Genomic DNA, 23,423 nt, shown 5'->3' on the forward strand with positions numbered 1-23,423 from the left:
GAAATTTATCCGCACTGTGCTGCACTCGACCCAGGTGAGGTGAATGGGTACCCGGCAGGATTAATTCTTTGCATGCACTGAGTGCCGGTGATGGTAACTCGAGCTAAAGCCGGGGTAATAATAGCAGCGCTTTGTTTCCTCAGGCAAAAGGCGCTTTATTAATACAGCTATTATTATTATTATCAGTCTTCTCATGCATGTTTACTGACCAGGATGTGGCAAAACTTTACGTAATAACTTTTTTATGTCGGGCCTACATCCGATTTCGATGACATTTTCAGTGTTATGCTTGTTGGATTTTTCTCTTTTTATTGAAATCAACCTTAGTTGGGTTGGACTTGTCCTTTAAGTTCTTCGCTCAACATCGTGCAGTTTAATGGCTTAAAATTATTTGTACCAAGTAGGAACTTGTCTTGACTCTACTATCTATTCCTTAAATGTATTATTCATGTACCATACCATTATTTTTAATGCTTTGATGAAATAAATTCAAATAGAATTCAATATCTTTTTATGAAAAAACGAGGCATTTCAGTAAGGGCCATGCATCTTTATGAATAGCTCATGTATTTTATTGAACAGCCGGCCTGAGTGCGAAGCGCAAGCAGAATTTTTATTTGTATGCATAGTGAACAGAAAGATTTAATTGCGCTTTGCTATTCTCTCACTCCGCATTTTGTTCACCCTTTCTCCCTTCCTCTTTACCCATTTCTTCATTTTTCCATTCGTCTGTTTCCCATCTTACCTCTCTTCTCTTCTTTAGTTTTTTTTGTAGGGGGGGGAGGGGTGTAAATAATGAAGCCGCAGTTGCTTTGCTCTCTGTATCCACCTTAGGAGCGGGCTGCTGAGGAGGCAAAGGCTTTATAATTCCATAAACTAACTTTCTCTTTCTTTCTTTCTTCCTTTCTTTCTTTCTGCCCCTGCAGGCTATACAAATGCAGATCGAGCCTGTCCCAAATTTCCTGGTGGAAGAAGTTAAACTATGCCATCTTGTGGTGGCTTTGGTACCAATTCTAAGTTGAAAAGTCCCTTGGTCAAAGGTCTTTTGTCATGCGTATACCTGCTAGGAAATCTTTGTAGCCATAAAACGTGTAAGTCGACTTGATGCAACAACAACGCTGCGGTAAATGCACATCGAATAGCGTCAAGTGTGCAATCGTGGAGCTAGTACATATTTACGTGTTTACATGGCCGATTGAACAAGTTCACTTTGCTCAGGCAGGGACAGACGAATCAGTTAGAATTACTTCTAAAATCAATTGAAATTCTTGAAGATATGGCTTTATCACACCGTAAAGGAGTTGGGACCTTTCTATGATGTAAGTAGGTCGATACCCAGAGGAGAAAGACAATTATGAAGTGTTCGTCTGTTCGATCTGCTGATGTGTTGATGATTGATCATGTTTGGAAATTGGAAAACGAAAATGAGTTGAGAATGAGATTTTTAATTTGAGTTGTACTTGTATACCCAGTTGTTGTGTGTCCGGACAGGTTGTGTGTCCAGACGATCAATTTTAGAAAGTCATTTGGAAAAATTTACAAGCGAAGTTTCATAAATTTTTAGTACAAAATGTTAGGAAATATTATATAAAGAACAAAATAGAAGATGATTACAAGTAGGGCCTATTGAATTCATATTTTTAGTGTAGGCCTAGGGCTAGGCCCTAATCCAAAACCAAATACAAAAAGAAGGCTTCAAAAATATAAAGTGTCCGGACACCCGACCCCCCATCCTACGTGGTTAATTAAGCTGTGCCGATTTATTTGTGATTAAACTTCTTGTTTGTATTTTTCTTAATTCTGACTTTCCAAGTTGTATGACTGTCTTGGAAGTTATGGATGGCAATACCGTATGGGTATGGTGAGACTACCACATATCGACCACCTCTTTTGAAACCGACCACCTTGCGCGCGTTAAAACTATTGCGTATTACAAACGATACGCACGGGAGAGTAGGCGCAGTGTCCATAAAAATGGTAAGAATCGATTTTACGAGAAAAAAAGAAGCAACAAAAAGTAAAAAGTTAGTAGAATTAATCAAAATTGTATTGACCAAACCCAAAACCCGCTGAAAAAACCAAGAAATCCGATAGGAAACGGCTTTAGAACAAATATCTGTCGTCAATCGTCGAATCATGCGCCGGAGCTCGCAGTGGAAGTAGTGAAGCGATCATTTAGCATGTTGACGTCATAGAACTGATTTGAAAGAGTAAAAATATTTCGCCACCGCGACAAGAATCGGCCGTAAACTTAGTGTACCGCGGGTGGTCGGTTTCAAAAGACGGGTGCAAATGAGCAAATGGAAAATCGTCGCATTCGTTGATCGTCGATATATAAGCGGATTGAATCGGAGTCGCCGAGCGAAACATGGGATTCTGATCTGCTCAATTTTTTGCACAAATGAGACGAAAACTGGGTAAAATTGATGAATATTTTCGCAGATACGATGCTTAGAAGATTAGGTGGTCGATAAGGGGTAGTTCCAACCATACTAGTATTCAACCCGGCATAATTCAAAGATTTTGACATATTCCCCAAAATATTTAGAAATAGGGAATTTATCTTAATTTCATACCTTTGTTATTTCCAGGGTAATCTGTTGTCGATATTTTCTTTGTCGATCTGTCGATTGTATGCGCGGAGGATTGAATTATGCGGCGATGGCCTTTTGCACTGAATGGTATGGCAGTGTATCCTATTACCGGACACCTTTATTTCAGTGCTTTAAAAATGACAACTAGAGGAAATGCAATCAAGAAATATTTGCACTTGCTATTCCAAATATTATGAAAATTATGAATATGATAAAATTATTTTATATTTACCATCCGTTTCCTTTGCATCGCAATTGTCGCATACCCCTCCACGAAAAACAGTTATTTTTGCGCGTGACAAATTACATCATGATTCCGGACGCGCGCCGGACGGGTAAAGATATTCTTCATTATAATGATGTAAGAAAGAATTTGTGTGAATTTTTCTTCATATATCATATCATGCATAAATTCTAAGCTTATGTTTGTTTGTTTTTTCACATCAAATCTGAGCAGATATTGGTAATGAATTCGTGTTTGATAAATTTTATTTTGACTTCTTAGCTGCATGTTCTATGGCACTTTCCAATACTATGCTCGTTCGTATCGTAACGCTCATCAGGTTTGATGCGCTGTCGATCGACGGCTCTAGTCACGGTAAACCTCGCGCACGGTATGTATACCTCGAGTCTAGCCGTCGACGATTAACCACAATACACCACACTTCATCATTCGATCGAAGGAGTGGACGAGACTGAAATTCGGCAAAATCAGGCCCATTTTTCCATCAGAAAATATATCAATTGTTAATGCAAAACTACGTTTTATGATATTTTAATCATTTTCTGTCATTTTAGACAAGGCTCCACATTAACTTTTTTTGGTGGTGGCCCGTTCGGGCCACCAAAACCATCAAATAATTTTTTTTGGTGGCCCGATATTAAAGTTTGGTGGCCCGAAAAATATAAAGAAAAACATTAAAAATTAATAAAACAAACTTCTGAAAAATTAATTCTGCAGCCACTACCACTAAGTTACTTTTACTTTATCATCTTGTATGTAAACCTTGTTTGCTGTTATTTTACTTTGCTAATTGGTTTGTGGTAAAATATAAATTGTTTCTATCGTTGTAAAAATGAAATGATTGAAAGAGAATAAATGAATTTTATTGTTCGCAGGTTGTGTGGACTTTTTTTTTTATCTCCTAATACTAATAGACACACACTCATAATGGTAAAGTAAATAAATAGTGCATAGCAAACTCAGATAGATGTACAAAACAATGGTTTTTCATTTCTTCCTCTTTGAATCCTGAAACCTAGATTATGCAGGCCCCAAATCCAGTTTATTTCTGTTTTCTCTTTTGCAGCATATAATAGCAGGAGAAAATCACAGAAAAATATGCTGCAAAATTAGAACAATGCATAAAAGGGGGAAACAAATGAACATAATTTTCAAAAAGTATATTACAAAAAGAAAACAAACATAATAAAAGAAATAAGTGAAATAAAACAAAAGAAAGAAAATGAAGAAAGAAAAAACAAAGAACAGGGAAAAAAAAAATTAGAGAGAAAAAAAAGAAAAGAAAATTAAAGAAAAATGAATAAAACAAAATTAATATAAACATGGGGAAAAGGGGAAAATTAAGAAGCCATTACGAATGTTTTTTAACAGCTGTGGCAACAGTCTATTCTGACTGGAATATAATTAAAAGCCAAGCAAATAATTTTCACTTACCTTCTGGGAATGGCACATTTCTATTTTTATATCCTTTAGTTTGTATTATTTAATTTTCAGTAGAAACATATTTTTTATCAGGCATATTCAATGGGAAGGGGTATAAATGGTTTAACCACTGTAAAAAAAATGAAAGAAAAAAAATAAGAAAACGGCAAAAGTTATATCTGGAAAAAAAGTGTGACTGTGGGAAAAGTCCTTCCCTATATTTGCCAAAATGTGGGAAAAATTCACATTTCATATCGCTGAAATGCCTTCCCAAAGTATTTACTTTCTCAAGAGTGGTTTAAGAAGTAATTTATAAACAAGAAAGAAAGAAACTGTCTGTTCATTTTTGGCTAGAAAAGACACAGCTTCGAAAGAAACCAAGTATCAACATACATACAAATGCACATGTGGGACTGTGATGTACTTGCCTATGTGTTTTTATGTGTATTAATTCATTTGGAAATCGGTCTTTTGTAGTCAAAAGAGAGGTCATAATTCCTCTTCTTAATGCTTGCAAATAATCAGGGTACACCAAATTTTCGTAATATAGACTGTAGAATGTCATTTCATTGGTGTAAAATGTGACTTTGACTTAGATTTTCAAAGTTCTGTGGAAGATTTCTTAGCAGCAACATTTTTTATCGCAGCTCCCAGAGTCTGAATAGGCTGAGCTAGATCTAGAGCACAGCTTTATGCAGTGGCTTCATGCAATTAAGCTCACGCCAGCCGGCCGGCGCGGCTGGCTGGATAATAGCTACTGTATGCTATAGCTGTAGGCCTAATATGCAAACTTTGTGTGTGTGTATTTGTGTGTAGATCAACAAAAAGGGCGCATGACGAACTGGCTTGCAATTTGAACTGTAGAATGTTGATAAATGCGTGCAAAATCGGAAGAAAAATTGCGCTACTTTGAAAATTATTGGTTGCCCGATTCGGGCCACCAAAACTTAAAATTTTATCAATAATGGTTGCCCGAAGTAAATTTCTGGTGGCCCTGGGCCACCGGGCCACCGCTAATGGCGAGCCTTGTTTTAGAGATAAATAAGGTAAAAGTTGGATTTTTTCGCCTTGTTTTAGCAATCTTGTTCTATGTATTGCTCTGTGAAATTGAATTGCGGAAGTCTTACGGTACGAAATTGTTTTCGTACGCAGTACTATGCGCGTCCGGAATCATGATAGTGTCCGGTAATACAATACGTAACTATACTAGTATTCAACCTAGTGAGGATTGATAGCAAATCTCAAAAGGGTTTAGATTGCTAAATTAGATCTAGATTTATGTAAGTCTCTGGCTTTGATTAATTCCCTGTTTGGTCTCATCTCAAATGGTCTAGTCCATAGTCGGATGGGACAAGGGCAGATTGAGAGACAGGGCCATCTTTCATCGCTAGGTTGAATACTAGTACCAAAATCCGTCGCCGTATAATTCGATCGCCCGCGCACACAGTTAACTGGTTGAAGAAAAAAATAACGGAAAAAGAATAACCAGCATTTGCTCTTGGAAATAAGACGGGTCTGAAATTCAGGTAAATTCTATATTTCTATATATTTGAGGAAACTCTCCAAACGTGTTGAATACAAGTGCCCTTACGGTTTGCACGCAATTCAAAAATTATCATGAAGTTGATATCAAATCAAAAATACTCACAGTTCATCAACTTCATGCACAATCAAATAAAATCATGAATTTCAGACAGAAGACAAGATCCTAGAGTTCATATTGCTTGATGGAAGTGTAAATTATTCTAGTCATAGGCCAATGGTTTTGCTGGTAATGGTATTGTGATCTGAAATTATTAGTATGGCGATCAAATGTGCACTTGGCTGAAAAAGTGTCATAAAAAGTGTGACCTTAATTTAAATTCCACACAAAAGTTTTGCAAAGATTTAAAAAAGAATTCAAGCATAAAAGGTAAGACAATTGTGTCAGATGAAGGTTATAATGCCATAAAATCAGTTGGTATCACATTTTTTACTATAAAGTCACTTGTTTGAAGACCTCCGCTTGCATATTGACGATATGTCAAATTTGGATTTTGTCAGAACGTATGCAAAGGGTAACAAAATCTGCAGATGTTTTGTTAATATTTTCATGAATGGAGACCCTTCTTAAGAAAGTTACTCTACTAGATATTTTTACGCATAAGGGGAGGGGGGGGCATGTCTGCGCACCTAGAATAATTTTTTTTTCTATTTAAAAAAATTTTCAATTGATAATGTAATGAGTAAGTGTGACAAAATTCTCAAAAATTTGAGAGGAATATATGATTTTCATGGAAAAAAGCCCCGGCCAGTCATTTTCAGACTGAACAAAACAATGTTGACCCATGTCTGCGACTCTGCGCACCCATTCACTTTACACACGATTCAGGGATTTTGGTGATAAAGAATGCATTTTGAGGCCGTCACATGAAATGCCAGGAATTCATTATTTTTTCACCATTTTGAGTCGGATTTTTAATGAATATCTTTCTATGTATTGCATATATGTGTAAAGTTTGTAGTTGTTGCATATCTTCTTTTAATAGAATCACGCAGATACATGTGTGCGCAGACAAGGCCTTGTACCTTACTTGTAGGTCGTTTTTTTCTGTTGGTGTTCAATTAGATTTTCAAGATATTGATAACTTTTTGAGACATTTGACTGTATGCAAAATATGGTACCGGTAATGCTCGAATTATGGTCATACCACCATACCTAAAAAGTGGGAATGTTGTTAATTATCGATTGTAACAGGGGGGGGGGTGATGTCTAGTCATTTAAGCAGATAAAAAAACATCACATTTTTCTAAAAAAATGTTTGTAAATATATATGCAGTGTTAAACAGTTAATTGTCTGATATTTCTGTCAATTTATCAACATTTTTAATTGATCCCAAGTTCCTGAAAATACTGTCTCATCTGTCTCGTCTTGACAAACAACCTGTCCAGACAAAGAACTCGACAACAACTGGATAGATCTGTGGTTAGATCTACAGTACATGTACATGTATATATTGAGAAAACTAAGAGCAAAAGATGTTTATCTCTGCTAAATGTTTCTGGACATCAGAGCCCCATCCTACTATTTACGTAGATCTAATGAACTGCAATCATATTCTACGGCCGGCTTTGGTGACAACATTCAAACAAACCACGAAGTTTAAGTTGAGTTATTGACGCCCCCAAAAAGTCTATGATTGCTTCATTCAAGTTGGCTATTTAAAGCTGATGTTAGTTTGGCCAATTGTCTTATGTACACGAACTACAATGCCGAACTTGTGATGAGGCTGGAAATATATGTATGATAGTCCAGAGTAATAACTTAAAAAAAAACCAGTGCTTGCCCCTAGGGTTGTAATCAAGTCATGACTCTGGGGAGCGTTTCATCAATATTTTCATCCGACAAGTTGTCAGATCTGACATCTTTCCATGATTTGATTGGCTGAGAGGCACTGTTCCTATGGTAACTGTTGGATAAAATGGGACTTGTCGGATAAAACGTCCGACAAGTCCTTTCATGAAACACCCCCCTGGTCTCATACCTGTGGCCACCCAAGGGTTCATTACATGCCGCCGCGCACAGAAAAATCAAGCCATAGAAGTCGTGTGTTGTGGACCCAAGAAGTGAGATCCCAGCACGCGCGACCCACTAGTTAGAAATCCAGTGCCAAACGCGGTTCGTGGTGCGAGGTTAGTATACTAATACTAACCTCGCAATACGTGTGAGTGACCTGTGGCTTGAGTAGTATTCCACAACTAGTTCCCATTGACGTTTGTACAGTTGCTTGACTGGCTCGACTCGACTTGAACCTTAAAATGACTCGACTTGATCCAAATTTAGTGACTCTTACAACCCTGCTTGCCGGTGATTTGAATCAAACACGTGAAATAAAGAAATACATCAACAACTCTGTCATAAAGACTAAAAAAATGGTTTGCTACCAAAATTTGCAAAGGATATTAATTAAGTTTCAAACCTTAATCAACCAAGTCGATATGTGCCATGGAAACAAGATTGCCAAACAGGATTTCAAAATTGTCTTGCTTTAATTTGCTGGCCCGTAACATTATGGTATCGTAATGTGTCCTCAAAATCAATCTCATACATGTATGTTCTCCTTGAAGTAATGTGTATGTAGATGATGGAGGGTGAACTCAGAATGACAAAAAACCTTTATATCCAAGACAGCACTGGCTTCACTCAAAGAAATCTCCCTTGTGCCTCTTTATCTTAATGATACAATTGATTGCTTCAACCAATTAGATACAAGGAAAATGGCATGGTCACCAAAAATGAACAAACCCTATTGATGAACATGAGCCAATAAAAGCATGGAACGGTATGATGTGGATCTGAATATCAATGAGAACTCAACAATGAGACCATGTGGAGATGGTTTAGAAAACAAAGGAAGCATGATTGAGGAAGCATTTGAATGAGAGAATGGAATGCAATGAACCTGGTGTGATGGTGTTGCTAGGTCAGAGATAAAATGTACATGCGGATCGTGGAGATGGAACGAAGAATGAGGCCATGACAAATTGACAATGATTATTGGAAATGGAATGAAGGATGAGATCATAACTTGGAATGTAAATAAACAAGTCAGATGTAAACATTAAAGTATAGAGAGCAAAATGTAACACTATTAAAGAGGCAGATAAAGTACACTGTACATAGAAAGAAATCCAGCAAATTAGACTGTTATACTGTTGCTTCTTCCTCCTTCCTTCCTATTCTTTCTTCCTCTTTTTCTGTTGATACTTTTTACTGCAAAAATAATAGTCAACATGGAGATGCATGTATTTTTGCCATTAAATAGGTTTCAATAATTCAAGATATTGAGGAGAGAAAAGTGTGGATTCTAAAGGTAGAGTTAAGGGCTTAGATTGTTTGGAGGAAGTATCGCTAGGAAATAGGGGAATCAGGGCGCTCAAATTATATTTTAACAGGGGTGTGCCTCACAAAACTTTGCAACGAGTTAACTTTCCTAGTCTTCTGAACTGTTCATGATCTGTGGAGCAGAGTGAAAACAGGGTCTAGGCAACAGTACAGGTAAATGCATGTACTGTACATGTAGGGCAGGGAAAAGATTACATGGGGCCTCGACGATTTCGTGCCCGAATCATTAAAAAGGAGCCCCCCCCCATTCCCCATTTGATGCAATGTTAAAGCTTATCCACAACTTTGCAGATTTAGACATTGATGAATGGTTGTGAAAAGTAGACCCTCGAAAATAAAGGATTTTTTTGCCCGATATGGGGTGTTGAAAACTGCATTTAAAAATGTGCCACACCGCCAAATATGCATGTACATACACGTATGTTCCCCCCCCCCTCCCCCTCCTGATATATGGGTTTGGGAAAATTATGTCATTGTCATCTGGGTCCCGTAACACAAAGGTTAGCGATTAATCGTGCACTTGATTTTCACGATCGATTGTACATTGTAGTCCAGCGTCGGAATTACACGGGGGCGACGGGCGATTTCGCCCCCATGGCAGCCCAAATCGCCCCTAAAAATTCTCAAAACCCAATGCTTTCGGGCGACTATTTATTTCAGAATCGCCCCAATAAAATACCATCGACAATGTAAAAAATACTTCACATAATTACGTTCTCCGGCGGCGGAGCAAACTCATCTTTTATATCGCCCTTGCCAGCTTTAAGTTGAACGGTCGATGCAATATCCGAGCCTTCCGTAACACGGGAAGCTTCGCGATTGTAAATAAACGCGAAATGCAATATGGGATGCGGAGTACACATAGTCTTTAGCACGGGGTTTTTAGAATTGTTGATGCACTTGCCGCATGGCTTGTGTACATGTACGCGTGCACGATTAGACTGCACAGCTGGTAACGAGACCACATGCATCGTACGGTATATTATGTGTACTAGGCATGCACAGAATTGTACGCGATCAGCTGGTGATTGTGACAGATCTGATTATCGACATCGTCGAGTCGGAGTGCGAGATGGATAAGTTTCTAATTCAAGTTCAACCTGGCTCTGCCAAACGGCCAGAGCCAGCGCCAGAAGCCTCTCCAAATCGAGATACTGTTGAGAAGGATAAGCCAAACAAGAAACAGAAAAAGAAACCGACTGTACAGAAACAATCGACAATAAAGTCTTGGGCCTCTATTGGCTCGAATCTGAAGTGTGTGAAGCTGAAGGCGACTCTGGTGGGATCACTGTTGTTTATTGTAAGGCCTGTAGGGCATTCCCCCCACCACCGGGAGCTGCCGGGCGGAAGAAGTTCGGCTTTGTTCAGGACCCTTTTACTTACATGTATACAGTAATTACAGTTAAAAATGTTCTGAGCTTTTAGGCGTCACAGTGAGTCTCGGAATGTCAAAAGGTAATTGCTGATATGCGATAAAAAAAGTAGCCCCATGAATTAGAAAATAGCCCCAAGATATTCAGTGGTAGCCCCAATGTCAAAAAAAAAGTAGCCCCTAAAAAAAAAAAATTAATTCCTGCCCTGTTGTAGTCAATGCAATCAATCGTAGAAAAATGTTCTACGATCATTGCTAAGCTTTGTGTTACGGGCCCCTGGTCACAATATCAGTTAGTGGTCATTGGGTAAGCCATTGTTTTATACTGTATTCACACTCTGTTATACTGCAATATCATTGCAAACAGTGTACTGTGCAGATTGACCTGAAAAAAACAAAAATCATTCTGTAGTCAACAATCCAACATTTTACCTTGTGAAATTAAACTTTGGTTCATAAACACTTCATCTAATAGTGTTGTTAATCTACATGTAAAAGACATGGGTAACCCATGGCTGGAAACTAGACAGATTGGTTAATTGGCTAAATGGCATTTTAGACCTTGTGGGCAGGGACCAAGTGGAGAGTTAACAGAGCGGGTGTAGTCCAAACGGCATTTTCAATCGCACCATGCAAAGAGTTACCAGCACCATGTAAAGGGAAGTGCACACTTTGCTTCACTATAATCTATTGGGAATTTCATTTTAGGAAAAAAAATAATGGAAATGTTTATGGCTGTTTGATTAAACCACCCCCTTTTCTCTGACATCTTGGTTATGATTTACCATAACAGGAAGTAGAATTTTGGGCAAGTATTTGACGAGGAACTATCAACTCTAAATTGCTTTGCAATTGATATCTGGGTTCATAAACATATTTTGTCAATTAAATAGCACTAATTGTAGTTGCAGCAAACAATGATTTTATGAGAAAGTCATTGCTACATGTACTCCTCAGTCCTCACCATATCTAATGACATGGTATAATTTATGGGGACACGACATTTGCTCTGGCGACAATTGCTCCGGGCTTTATTTCCTCTTATGATATAGGGTTAGGATTGGGGTTTCAAGAGGGTTTTATGTTCGGTTTAGGGTTAGGTTTAGGATAGCCTAGGCCATAGTGTCAGATCCAGGGGTGAAGTTGGTCTTTCCATTAATGTGTCAAATTTACAGCGGATCAATTGTCGCTCCAGGGAGCAAATGTTATGGAACCATGATTTATACATACTGGTAAACCTTTTTAAGTCTTTTCTGAGCTGAAAAAATCACCCCAAAACAGACAAGCACACGTAGGACAATGTGGGATTGCTTGGAAAAAGATCCTTCACCTGGCTAGAACTCCATGTTTGTTATGTCATTTTTGTCTCGCCTGCATAGCAGAGCAAGACTATATAGGCGCCCCTTTTCTGGCGACGGTGGCGGCGGCGTCATCAACATTGAAATCTTAACCAAGGAAAGTTTTGAAATATCATAACTTAGAAAGTATTATATATGGACCTAGTCCATGAAACTTGAACATAAGGGTAATCAAGTTCTGCCTGAGTTTCAGGTCACATGAGTTGACCAAAGCTGTGATCAATAGGTGGTTTCAGACCGCCTCGTAATTAGTCAGTTCCAGGTATTTTCTGATCGGGAAATTTACCCCGATCAGAAAAATACCAGGTAATTTGGGCAGTCTGAAAGCAAATTACTCGTAATCTCCCCGAAAGAAAATACCCGCTGAATAGTAGGTTCTTGTCAAAATTACGAGAACTTTCGCGAGGATTTTTTCCAAGGTCGCAGGTATTCTGACAGTGTGAAAGCAAATTACGGGAACTTTTAGCCCAGCGTGTAGTTGAGCCTTGGCTCCTTGGGTGGCTCAGTGCTGAGCTAGCTATTTTGAATCTCACGCCTTGCCTGCTTATCAGACCACACTGCGCATGCCCATAACTTCAGGAACTTATTCTGAAGGGTATGATTCGGGGCGGTGTGAATTCGACAATAATTAGTGGGTATTTTTTAGCCTGAAAAAGTTCTCTTGATTTAACGGGGATTCTTGTGATCAATTTGGCATATTAAGATTAAACACCTCCACCCTACCCCCTGTAGATGATTAGTCTGCAGGCACAGACCCTGATTGAAACTTTGACCAGCAAGTGTGTCTCCACGCAAAGACTAGCACATACAAAACTTGCTGTTTCAATTCAGGAGCGAGAGGGCCTTCAGTACATTAGGCATGAGTAGGCTGCACATTCAGACCCTTAACTCGAGTGAAGGGGTCTGCACAGCAGGCTAGTAGATGATATGGAGTATGCTCCTTTATATTCAAGTTGGATAGTTTGATGCAATATTTAACCCTTCACATCAGATTAATTTTGCTAAGTACTTTAAACTGGATACAAGCTTTTCATCAAGTTCATATGAGACTGCAACATACATTTTTATGTCTTTTACGTAGTTCTCCTGTAGTCTCTGTTCTTTCTTCTAGCATCTCTGTGATCCTGGCTGGCCAGCTCAATTTCCAAGAAATGGTTGAGGCCAATTTGCTTTGTGGTTTTCTTCCAATACTGTGCCGCACAATATGAGCCTCATCCTCAACAAGTTCTGTAAATAGGTGCTTTCAGACCCACTAAAAAATTAAAAATACCTGGTAAGTTTTGCCAGTGTGAAAGAAAATTAATAATAATATTAAACATTAATATGTTAATAGTTCTTGTATAGTGTATATCCTACCATCTAATATCTTAAGGCATTTCCAAACGACTTGGATATTATTACACTTGCTTTAGCATGTTGAGCATTACAATTTACATGTACTTGTAATATGCCCCAAAATAATGCCCGCTTTTAGTCAATGCTTTAAATAAAATATTGCAAGAACTTTGCCAGGGATTTTTTCGAGGTAGTGGTACATTCTTTCAATGTGAAAGTTAAATTAGAATAGGGTCCGGTTTCACAAAGACTTGTTATACAGGGTGTAATAACAAATTCACTATTTCTATAACAAATTTACTATTGCTAATTGGATTGAAGGATTTTAGTAGCTTTTATTATATTGTTGCCAATTTGTTACTGATTGATTGCTATTATTTCTGAATTCACATGCCCAAGATATAGTTTACAAGGTAATGAAATACAATATAAAAATTGATATAGTTGTACTACTGTATATTAAAGCATTGGATAAAAAATTTCAGCAAAATTCATTATAAAACGAAATGACAATTTATTCAAAGGAATGTAGGAGACCGCCATCTTGAGCGATTAGGCTTGATAATGATTGTCAACTTATTGTGACAATTTTTGTCTCACCTGCATAGCAGTGTGAGACTATACATGTACATGTAGGCGCCGCTTTTCCGACGGCGGCGGCGTCAACATCAAATCTAAACCTAAGGTTAAGTTTTTGAAATGACAGTATAACTTAGAAAGTATATGGACCTAGTTCATGAAACTTGGCCATAAGGTTAATCAAGTATAACTGAACATCCTGCCTGAGATTCATGTCACATGATCAAGGTCAAAGGTCATTTAGGGTCAATGAACTAAGACCATGTTGGGGGAATCAACATCAAAATCTTAACCTAAGGTTAAGTTTTTGAAATGTCATCATAACTTAGAAAATGTATGGACCTAGTTCATGAAACTTGGACATAAGGTTAATCAAGTATCACTGAACATCCTGCATGAGTTTCACGTCACATGACCAAGGTCAAAGGTCATTTAGGGTCAATGAACTTTGGCCGAATTGGGGGTATCTGTTGAATTACCATCACAACTTTGAAAGTTTATGGAACTGATTCATGAAACTTGGACATACTAGTAATCAAGTATCACTGAACGTCCTGTGCAAGTTTTAGGTCACATGACCAAGGTCAAAGGTCAATGAACTTTGGCCGAATATGGGGGTATCTGTTGAATTACCATCATAACTTTGAAAGTTTATGGATCTGATTAATGAAACTTGGACATAAGAGTAATCAAGTATCACTGCACATCCTGTGCGAGTTTCAGGTCACACGATCAAGGTCAAAGGTCGTATGAGGTGAATGAACTTTGGCCAAATTGGGGGTATTTGTTGAATTACCATCATATCTCTGTAAGTGTATTGGTCTAGTTCATAAAACGTGGACATAAGAGTAACCAAGTATCACTGAACATCTTGTTGCGAGTTATAGTAGGTTTCAAAGTCAGCACTGCTGCTATATTGAATCGCGTTATGCAGGTGAGACCGCCAGAGGCATTCCACTTGTTTTTAAATGGGGCCCCCAAGATCTCTCTCCCATCTCATACATTGGGCACAGTAGCGTGATGAGCCCAAAAATTTGAGGGGGCTAGATATGGCGTATTGCGTAAACTTTATTAAAAAATATGCGAGCGAAGAAAGCGAGCAAAAATTTCGACATTTTTATTGCGAAAATCCAATTTTGGCACTGTACTATAGGGCGCATGGGACGCCAGCTAGCTGAGCTACAGATTTTTAAGATGCTGTGCCTTTTTTGCTTCAAATACTCTGAATGTGGGTATGAATGCATAAGATAATTCTGTATTTATTTAATGACCGAGTCAAGTCTGAGAGCATCTAATGTAAGATTTGAACCATGGAACTTTCTGGTAGGTTTCTGGTAGGATCCATGTTTGAACCATGATTTGTAGGGCTTTGATATGCTATCCTCCCATTTTTTAATTTTTTTTTGTAAATTAAGCACTGTTTGGTTACTTTGGTACCGCAAAAACGTATTAGTCTTAAAACAGACATACTAATAAAGTTTTGGAAATGCACTCATCAGAGTAAATCAACTGAATGAACAGAATGCTAGAACAAACAATATATAACAGAACAGAAAAGGACAAATGGTGCTCAACGACGATCTGTGATTGGCTGTCAAGGTCCAAAACAACTAAAATAATGCAAGGGTAATACGAACCCCTTCTCGCGGCACAGAATGAGGTCAGTAAAAAAAGTTGTGCACGTAGGTTTGGCTAAAACAGGATACATTTCAGGAAGTAAGGGTGTGTTCAATGTCGATTTTCATATTTAAACAGCAACATGAATCATGATTAAAAATTCAATTCCAAAACACCGAACACAAACACGATCAGAGGTGCACCATTCAGTGTCGAAAATATAAAGCTGTTTATATGTTGATCATCTTTAAATTTCCCGCTTTCTTTAGCGCAGCTTTAGTGCTCAGTTTGATCCATCACAAGAAAGGTCTGTTCTGGCACCTGTTTGTGTAGGCTTCCACTGCGAGAGAAAATTTAAAGACGTTTCAAAATGTAATTGTGTTCAATGTTGCATTCATGATGCTCAAGGTCGTAAATTTGAGCTGATCGCGTTTACAAACGCATTTTTTTCTACGTTTAAATTTTCCTCTGAATCGTGATTTGAAAGACGACCGGGAATAGTGGACATTGAACACGCACACCCTTTGTTTCTCATTATATATGCGTTTTGTAATCACGTTTTCAATCATGATCTATGTTGCCGTTTAAATTTGGAAACCGAATTTGAACACACCCTTAGTCTCCCTGAGTACATCAAAATTTCAATTCAATTGTTATTCTGATTCAATTCAATAACATTATACACATTCAGTGGCATGAAGGAGCAGAGTGTGGAATCGGTTTCGTTTTTAATACATGAATAATACAAAATAGTTCTCGATTGATCCATAATTGTGGATGATTGATATTAAGTGGAGATGTCAAATGATATCATTAATATCAATTTATTTTTTCATGTAGAGCTATAATGCATTCAAATAGAGACACTATTGCAACTAGTTCTAAGCCTCTATTTGACTACAAGAGCATAGCAGATCAGTCACATGTACATCGTATGGAAGAAAATTATGATTTGATAAAAAAAAACAACTTCAAGGGGAGTCGTTAATTAACATTGACAGTTGCTTTTTTAACTTTCAGTTATTTTGTTTCAAAGGGCAGTCTGCATGGACATGTAATTCTGCATTTAGAGGCTGTTTTGTTGTTTTTCCATTTATTCTCCTCTCACCTCCTCTCTTTTGGCTACAGAAAAAACAGATTTGACACAAATAAATTAGATATGATTTTGGATTGTATGTTTGCATTGGTGGCTTGATAAAAATTAGTGCCGTTATCGGTAAGAAAATTCTCTGTTGATATATCGCTAAAAATATCTCACTGATATCGACAACTATCGACAAAAGATTTTTTTTATAGGTGACAACCAAAAATGAGAGTCGGGCACCAAAAATGATGTAAAAGTCCACACTGGAAAGATTTGATTTGAAAATTGTAATATTTTTTATTGTTTTAGGGTCACCAAATTTGCTATGTAGGCCACCAAAAAAAGTGGAGCCTTGTAGTACATGTATGCACACTGCACTGTAGTATGAATTCATCAACATATAAATCTGGTCGTGATTGCATTGTTGAGAAACTTGACCATGCCTGCTACATATATATTTTGATTTGATAGTGAAATGCTGCATTCATTGAAATGGTTAGTTTCGGTTTATATCAAAATACACCATGGAGGAAGTCCTGTTGCACTAGGTGCTTTAACACCTGGGTGATTAGAAATATACCTGATAAGATAAGTAATATTCTTCTATGTTTCTGTACATGTGGGTTACAAAATTGTTTTTCACATTCAGGCATTACAAATCTTCTGTATTAATACTATCAATCGTTAAGCGTCATGACAGTGAAAAAGAAAAAAAAAAAAAGAAAATAAACATCAAATTATGGAATCAAAAGAAAAGACAAGTAGAACATCTGAAAAGGCAGGGCTTGTAAGGTTAGGGCCCCCTTTGTGCCAAGTAAATCACTGTTAACATGAACATCAAATATATATTTATAAACTAAAAAAAAACTAAACAAAACAACAATGACAAAATATGATAGTTTGATTCAACATACATGTACATTATATTAGGTGAAAAGAGTAATGAACAAAACAACAATGCTACAGATATATCAGGGGTGGATCCAGGATATTCCAAAAGGGGGGGGGGGCACCCAAAGGTTTTCACCTATAAAAATTTAAGGCCATTTCATCTACGGAAAATTTGACAAGCAAAAAAAAAAGAAGCTCATCACTTTCAAAGGGGGGGGGGCACACTTGGGTAAGAACGGCACGTTTACATTAGAAATTTTGATTATGGCTCTCAAAGGGGGGGGGGGGGGCATGGGCCGACTGTGCCCCCCTGGATCCGCCAGTGTGATATGTGTAATGGGTAAAGAGAACAGTTAAAATGAAAAGAAATGAAAGAAAGGAAGATGGTTAGAAGTATAAATAGTACAGATTAAAGGCATAAGTGGGGAAAAGATCGGCTGACTGACTTTCTGCAAAATATCCAGCTAAATAAAAGTAGATGATAATATTTGTCAGTTTTCAACACGGGCTCCCGTAGTCTCTTGATCTGATAATTTATTTTTGGGGTGTGAAATCAAAATATTTGTATGTGAAAGCAATAAGGCCTGCTTTGAGGGGAATCGCAACCCTTAAAGTTTAATGATAAAAGCAGCAAAATTATAGAAAAATTTCCGTTTGATGAAAATCCAACAAAGAATAACAAGAGTTATGAATTTTTTAAGAATTTTTATTTTGTGACATCACAGACAAGTAGCTCAATAGTGCTTGGTTGTCATGCAATATTCATTCTAAAATATGCCATTTTCTAAAAAAAAAGACAAAGTGATTGTGCTGGGGTTATATCACACCGGCAATTTCATACCTACTTCTATGCAATTGCTTCTATGATGAAAGATATTTTTATTTCCTGTGAAAAGATTGGAATTTCTGAAATTTATATTACATGATATAGGGGAGCTGCTCACATATGACGTCACAAATTTAAACATTTCATTAGTAGGCCTATCTTATTTTAATGGATTTTCATCAAACCTTCACCCATATTTCTCTTTATTATCATACTTTTATAAAACCAACATATCATCAACACGAGCTTCCTGTTTTAAAGTGAGGCTGGCCTATAGATTTACATGTATGCCAGCCTTTGTGGCACTTAAAGGACAAGTCCACCCCAACAAAAACTTGATTTGAATAAAAAGAGAAAAATCCAACAAGCATAACGCTGAAAATTTCATCAAAATCGGATGTAAAATAAGAAAGTTATGACATTTTAAAGTTATCTTCATTTCACAAAATAGTTATATGCACATCTCAGTCAGTATGCAAACGAGGGAACTGATGACATCACTCACTCACTATTTCTTTTGTATTTTATTGTATGAAATATGAAATATTTTGATTTTCTCGTCATTGTCATGTGAAATGAAGTTTCATTCCTCCCTGAACACGTGGAATTCCATTATTATAACATTTTGTGGTTCAGGCAAGGCGGTCAAATTCGTAAAAATTGAAATATTGTATAATTCAAACAATAAAAAACAAAAGAAATAGTGAGTGAGTGACATCATATCGACTCTCTCATTTGGATGTAACTGACTCGTTCATATAACTATTTTGTGAAAAATAAGCGAAACTTTGAAATGTCATAACTTTCTTATTTTACATCCGATTTTGATGAAATTTTCAGCATTGTGCTTGTCTGATTTTTCTCCATTGATTCAAATCAACATTTTTCTGAGGTGGACTTGACCTTTAAAGTTGAATTAAGAAGGGGGTGAGTTTCCATAAATATAGGTTCTACATACAATATATAATATATATAAGTTGTTCAAACACATAGCATGTCACAATAATCCTCTGCCTTCTCGATATTTTGCTTTGAAAGTCTATGAAATTAGCCACCTGTCAGAGCCCGAGAGACGAGTGTACAGAAAAGTCACTCGGAGTGTGACGTCACCGGGGGGAATTTAGTATAAGAGGTGCCTGAATGTCATACAGAAATGCTATGCAGAGAGAGAAAGATATTTTACAATTTTTTTTCAAAGCAACTCAAATCAAACAAATAGGACTGATATGTACAAATCTTTACTTTCCCTGTATAAAAAACAGTATGAATAACCACCATGAACTCTTCAATCATCATGTAAGATAGCAAACAGTGAGTTATTAAATGATATTTTCACTATTTCTCATTTATTTTATCACGATGTTCAATCAAGTGAGTAGCTGGAAAGTAATTCCGGCGGCTAGCTCAGCGCGCGCTGAACGCATAATACTAGTACACACAACACCCAGGCATTGAGTGTACTGTTATGGTCTGGTATGCCGACTTAGTTCATGGCCGTGCAGCGATCCCCTGGCGTTTTTTCTTCTTTTCTTTTGTCTTTGACTCCACTTTTATATCCTCTGGATCATTTCCACTCATAGCTCATTCCACAGAACAATCTTGAACCAAACGTATAGTATTCTTTCTCGGCCTTCTGAGTTGTTTTCTATATTTAATTACGCTAGGGGTCACCGTCACACATACAAACGCAATTCGGAAGTGAGTTGAAGACAGAAAGATATATAGTAATTAGTATACATCTCTATGGTTGAAGACAACAAGAACGGTACGGTAGCTCGACAGCTAGCTGCGCCGGAGCGGGCGGCCGGTCGGCACAAAGCAATTCCGCAACCAACTGTGTTTTTTTTGCAAGAGCCGCGTCACACGCGGATAAATATGTCATAATAACACGTCTGCTACGTTATCGACTGGTGAGAAGATCTCGATCAAATTTCATATTATTCACCTTGAAATTATTCCTTTAGGGTCTATGGTATCATTCTGAGGGAATTCACATATTTGGAATAATAGTACGGCCACAAATATTTTAATCATTTCCTCTTTGCAAGTTCTATGGCTCGCAGATACAACTTCAACTGCAGTTATTCCATATGAAGGAGTACGTGCATAGTACACAAAACGGCACTGCCTTGTTTACTACACCGGGACCGAATACCCCCCGGTGACGTCACACTCAAAGAACACCCGTCTCGGTAGGCATTGCAGGAGCGAACTCAGGGAAAATGGGTAGGGATAAATCGTTCAAATTCACTATTTTAAAAAAGAAAATGGGGGGGTCGAATCACCTATTAGTGTTTGGGGGTTGTAAGGTTGCTATTAATGTAAATATCTCAATATTTGGAATCGTCTTCTTAATTCAACTTTAAGTAAATAATTGGTGCATAGGCTCACTCAGGACCAGCCTACCTGTGTGTCTCGAAAGTGGTTACAATCCTTTCCTGATAAAGGTATTGATTTCAAATGGATTTATTAAGATATATATTATTTCTCAACTGATCATATTTATTTTATATCTGGTTGGAAAAATTTAAAGGAAGTGTTCCAAATTAATTCGATGTCATTTTTTTTCTCTACTGATCATATGTATTCATCTGGTAGAAAAATTTAAAGGAAGTGTTCAAAATTAGTATGATGTCATTTACCAGCATGCAAATAATTTTATCAAATCATTCATTTACAATACATAAATGATACACTTGAAAGTTTATACATTGAATGCATTAGATCAAATGACTCAAAGTCAATAACTGCTATTAGACCTGTGGCCTTCATGAAGTGTTTTCATTTGCACTGAGCACTACCATAAAGAGATTGTTTGATGCGGTTTTGTTTTGATAGTTTCATCTCCTTTTATATCCTGTCAAACTTGGTCTTGAGAATAAATGCTAGTTGTGGTATCAATTTCATGAAAATGAACTCCAAATGATTCTGACAAAATGTTGTAATTGCTGAGAACTGTCTCACATGTGTATATCTGCGTTGGTGATCTTGAGTGTGGTCTTTTTTTCAACTAACACGCAGATTTTGTAAAGTTCATTTTATGGAGCTGTACCAGATCTAGATCTAAGATGATAGATGGACAATTAGACTGTGTTCAGACTTTCTTATGAAATCTGTTTACTTCAACTACATTTATTCATATCTGCCTGCTATCAATGGTATAATGTTGAATAGATGAATCCAACTGTTAAACGTGGGCAGTTTTTTCTTTTGTTTTGATACCTATTTGTTCCCCACAGTATGAATATTTGGAAATATCGAATTAGGATTCATGTTCAGAATTTTGTTCCAAGCTGGAAGAATATTGTGCACACCATATTCTTAGGCCCCTCAAAAAGTTTGTTTGCTGTAACCCGATCCACCCTCATCAAACCTGATTTTTTTTTCAAATGAAAATTTGACAAAGAAAAAAAATTTGCCAACCGACCCTAATTTTCATGGTTTTGCGTACATGTACATCTTTTTTTTTTAGTCTAACGCTTTCCCAACTGAGCTATTTCGGCTTCTAACGCTCTCCCAACTGAGCTATTTCGGCTTCTAATTGTAGTGGTGAATGGCCGGCAAACATCTTCCATTTAATACTATTGAACATGCAGTATTCTGCATACGTTTTTACTTGAGGAGTCCCTGTCATATGCACAGCCTCAGAAAGAAAAAATGACCAACGGACTGACCTATCCCCCCCTTCCCCTCCACTATAGCTTTTTTGGGCCTTACTGCATACTTGCAGTACTACATTGGATTTAGGCTGGCTTAACTTCTGTATCATTTTTCCTTGAATGGCTGACCATAATAATCACCCCTTTATTCAAACAAATAAAACAAGTCTCTCAAAACACAAACACTTTTTAATAGGGCCTACTTTAAATGGAAAATCCATCAAAATTACCAGGGTTTGTGTGTGCGTGTGTGTGTGTGTATGTCTATGTGTTTGCATTTATATCTGCTGAAAAAGGTTGTTTGTATTTTGTTAGTTTCCTGTTTCTAATTTGTAAATTTTGTCAATGCTCTTGTTTTTTTGGGCCATTCTCTACAAGCAGTTTGCTTTTTTTATGGTCCTAGCCATATTTTGTACTATTTATTGCATAATTATGTACACTGTATGATTTGTATATAGGCCTACTTATTACGGTTGATTGAATTGAAAGAATAATTCTAAAGGCCTGTATAAATCTGATATGAAAGGGGATAGTACTCTGTCTTACTGATTTTTTTAAATATTAGATTGAAAACTAAAAGGCTTAAAATATTAATGGCTTGTGTGATCATGAGTCACATTATTATCTCACGTGATGAGCATGTAGATAGTCTGTTATCATAGTCATGTGTGTAGTTCTAGTAGCCTTGTCATTTTATACACGTTGGCATTACAACAGCTGCATGCAACACCACTGTACATTTAGTTGTGTGTGTGTGTATTCGCCTTGGTGTACAAACAGTTTGTGTGTGTGTGAGAGAGTTCACAAGGGGAATCCCCTCACTCAGAGTTGAATTGTACAATGAATGTACATACATGATCGTGCTTATTGTATATTTCACATTTTATTCGTGAAAGGCAACTGGGAAGTGTTCGAGTACAAAATACTCACTAAACAACTGATTGTGGAAATTATAGTGAAAACTGAAGCTGATCACTGACTTGGTGTCAGAAGTAATGTAGACTTTGTTGTGCTGTATTGTCGGTGGTAATGGTAAGTTGTACAAATTTCATAGTACATGTAGGCAATGGGTCTCGTCTATTTTTGGTACACGTTCACATACTAGTACTTAGTACTACAAAGTACACGCTCAACTGCCATTTTCTGTATAGATCATCAGGACAGGCCTACATGTTGTATTACGTGTACATGTGTAGGCCTATATACAATTTGGCCTCCTGGTTCATATATTCATCCTGTAAACTTGAATACTGTGCCTCCACATGATGTGGAAGAGGTTCATGTGGTGAAGGATTGAGTAGAAGAAATAACCAGTTGTCTCACGATGTATTAACGTAGGAGAGCGTTTTTCTTCTGCAAGCTGCTGGACTTCATCAGGCAATGAGCAAGTCTAGCAGCTTGCAGATGAAACGTCGCTCTCCAACTACATTTGGTACATGTACATCGTGAACTGGTTATTTCTTCTACTTAAGCCTTCATACTTGTAGAAAGAAATTATTTTTTTCAATACATGTACATTTAGTTCAGAGGACTATAACAAAGAAACAAACATTTTT

At 37.2% G+C, this 23,423-nt stretch overlaps 1 protein-coding gene across 2 annotated transcripts in view; it reads left to right on the forward strand.

Annotated features, from left to right (window-relative positions):
• Nucleotides 1–1,169: 1,169 nt before the first annotated feature.
• The window catches only part of LOC129258806 (TGF-beta-activated kinase 1 and MAP3K7-binding protein 2-like), a 40,726-nt gene continuing 18,472 nt past the window's right edge, over nt 1,170–23,423 (forward strand). The window contains exon 1 of one of the 2 annotated variants that reach the window (XM_054897043.2): nt 1,170–1,319. In XM_054897043.2, the coding sequence (XP_054753018.2) occupies nt 1,315–1,319 (5 nt within the window). In that variant the 5' untranslated portion in view covers nt 1,170–1,314. Of the gene's footprint in view, nt 1,320–22,687; nt 22,900–23,423 lie in introns of those variants that run through there. The other variant, XM_064098654.1, reaches the window with a different exon arrangement.

The sequence above is a fragment of the Lytechinus pictus genome, chromosome 4 (genome assembly GCF_037042905.1).
Source record: "Lytechinus pictus isolate F3 Inbred chromosome 4, Lp3.0, whole genome shotgun sequence".
NCBI classification, from domain to species: domain Eukaryota; kingdom Metazoa; phylum Echinodermata; class Echinoidea; order Temnopleuroida; family Toxopneustidae; genus Lytechinus; species Lytechinus pictus.